This window comes from Papaver somniferum, chromosome 5, assembly GCF_003573695.1.
Source record: "Papaver somniferum cultivar HN1 chromosome 5, ASM357369v1, whole genome shotgun sequence".
NCBI classification, from domain to species: Eukaryota; Viridiplantae; Streptophyta; class Magnoliopsida; order Ranunculales; family Papaveraceae; genus Papaver; species Papaver somniferum.
Window position 1 is genome coordinate 92,073,724 of NC_039362.1, and position 2,571 is coordinate 92,076,294.

The following is a 2,571-nucleotide window of genomic DNA, read 5'->3' on the forward strand; positions in this document are numbered from 1 at the left end:
GGTTTCTTTGCCAAATTCCGGGAGTCATGCGCTAACAGACTTTTCGAGTTCAACTTCATCTGATGTACACTCCAAGAAAAGGAAGGGTACCATTCAAAATGCATTCAACAATGACGCTCGCGAAGATATGAACAGGTTGATTGCAAGAATGTTTTATTCTGCAGGATTACCTTTTAATTTGATGAAGAATCCATATTTTATTGAGGTTATAAGGAGAGCTACTGCAAACAGCAAAACACTTTCGGGCTACATACCTCCGGGATACAACCAGTTGAGAACAACTCTTTTGCAGGAAGAAAAAAAATCACATTGGAAAGTTGCTTGATCCAATAAAAAGTACGTGGAAACATAATGGAGTTACTATTGTTTCTGATGGTTGGACTGATTTTCAAAGAAGGCCTATTATTAATTTTATTGTCGTTTGTGAAAGTGGTCCAATGTTTCTTAAGGCTGTAAACTGCCAAGGTGAATACAAGGACAAAATGTTCATAACTAATCTGCTAAAAGAGACGATCAATGCAGTTGGTGCAGATAACGTGGTTCAAGTCATAACTGACAATGCTCTGGTTTGTAAAAGTGCAGGCTTACTTATTGAGACACATTTTCCTCATATATTTTGGACTCCATGTGTGGTCCATACATTAAATCTTGCTCTGAAGAATATATTTGCTGCGAAGAACACCGAAGCCAATGCTGAAACATTTGCTGAGTGTTCTTGGATAAGAGATATTATTTCAGATGTTGTGTTCGTAAGAAAGTTCATTATGACTCACTCCATGAGGTTGGCAATGTTTAATGATCATAATAAGTTGAAGTTGCTTACGGTAGCTGACACACGCTTTGCTTCGAGTGTAATAATTCTCCAAAGATTTGTTGATATAAAAGAAGGTTTACAAAGCATGGTGATCAGTCCGAAGTGGACTTATTATAGAGATGATGATGTTGTAAAATCTCAATTTGTGAAGGAGACAATATTGAATGACCAATGGTGGGACAAAGTAGATTATATCATTGCATTCACCGAGCCAATTTATGACATGTTACGACGAACTGATACTGATCGTCCATGCCTTCATTTGGTGTATGATATGTGGGAGTCTATGATAGAAAAGGTAAGAAAGGTTATATACCGCAAAGAAGGCCTAACTGAATTTCAAGATTCTTCATTTTATTATGTCGTGTATGAGATATTGACAAGTCGATGGGGTAAATCCAACACACCTCTACATTGTTTAGCTTACTCTTTAAATCCAAGGTATGATAATTGTCCACCATTTAAATTTATTTTACTTCCAATTTAGTCAACAATAATTTAAATTGTTCCTTTTTTTATCAAAAATGAACCAAATGATCTGTGGATTACAGGTATTATAGCCAGGAATGGCTTAGTGAGTCGTCTGGTCGTCTAGCTCCGCATGTAGATGATGATATGTCAAAGCAATGGCGTATATGCTTTGAGAGGTATTTTGAAGGGGAAGAACTAAGAAAAGTGAATACTGAATTTGCTCTTTTTCTGATGGAATGAGAGAATTTGCGGCTGCTAATTGCATTGCTGATAGATGGTGTATGGAGCCATTTTTATGGTGGGTTACTTATGGTACACTTACTCCTATATTATAGAGGTTAGCTTTCAGAACTCTTGCCCAACCTAGCTCCTCATCTTGCTGTGAAAGAAACTGGAGTACCTTTGGCTTCATTAATTCTTTGAAAAGAAATAAGATCACACCGAAAAGAGGAGAAGATCTAGTGTATGTGCATTCTAATCTTTTCCTTCTGTCCCGAAGAGAACCACATTATATGACAGGTGAGACAAGAATGTGGGATGTTGCAGGTGATACATTTGATACTTTGGGAAGCGGTGAAATACTTGAGATTGCAAATCTTTCGCTTGATGAACCAGAACTAGAGAGTGTGACATTCAATAATCCAGCTGTACCTGTTGATGAATATGTGAACTTAGATGACAATTAAGGAATTGAGGAGGTTTTTCCACTATTTATAGGGGTTTTTTTCCCCTCCTCAAGTTTATTATTTTACTTCAAACTTATTATTTATTATAAGACATATGTTTCACGTTTAATAAATGCACTATTGGTATTTGAATTTATGAAATTTTAGATATCTATTAAACGTGTCCCCGTAACCTACTTTTTTGAAAATTGACGTGTCCGCGTAACCGTGTCACGTGTCGGTGTCCGTGCAATCCATCTCCAATCGATTTTGTTATAGTCGCGCTTCGTACGTCTCTTGAACCTCGCTAGGTTCTACACACTTGATTCCCTTAGCTGACGTCCTTTATAACCTAAGAGTTGCTTTACCCAAGTAAAGACTTTTGATACCAATATGCTTCTAAATGATAAGCCTATTTAATTTCCATTTAGTTCAAAGATCAACGTGTGGAAATCTGTTTGCAATAGCAAGCTAGCAAACCTCACAAATCCGGAACTTACGACCCCTGAAGAGTAGCCTAGTTTTTTAACCACCTCTCAAGAAAAATAGTCTAAAGATCAAATAAGATCGGTCTTTAGATATATATCTTGAGGAATCACAAAGTCAGAGACGAATAAACTT

General features: G+C 36.8%; 1 protein-coding gene across 1 annotated transcript; it reads left to right on the forward strand.

The window, feature by feature from the left end:
* The first annotated feature begins 437 nt into the window (after nucleotides 1-437).
* Nucleotides 438-1,971, forward strand: LOC113279302. The gene is made up of 3 exons (XM_026528003.1): nucleotides 438-1,255; nucleotides 1,366-1,489; nucleotides 1,621-1,971. The coding sequence occupies exons 1-3, from the start codon at nucleotides 438-440 to the stop codon at nucleotides 1,969-1,971; spliced, it is 1,293 nt and encodes a 430-aa protein (XP_026383788.1).
* Nucleotides 1,972-2,571: the final 600 nt, after the last annotated feature.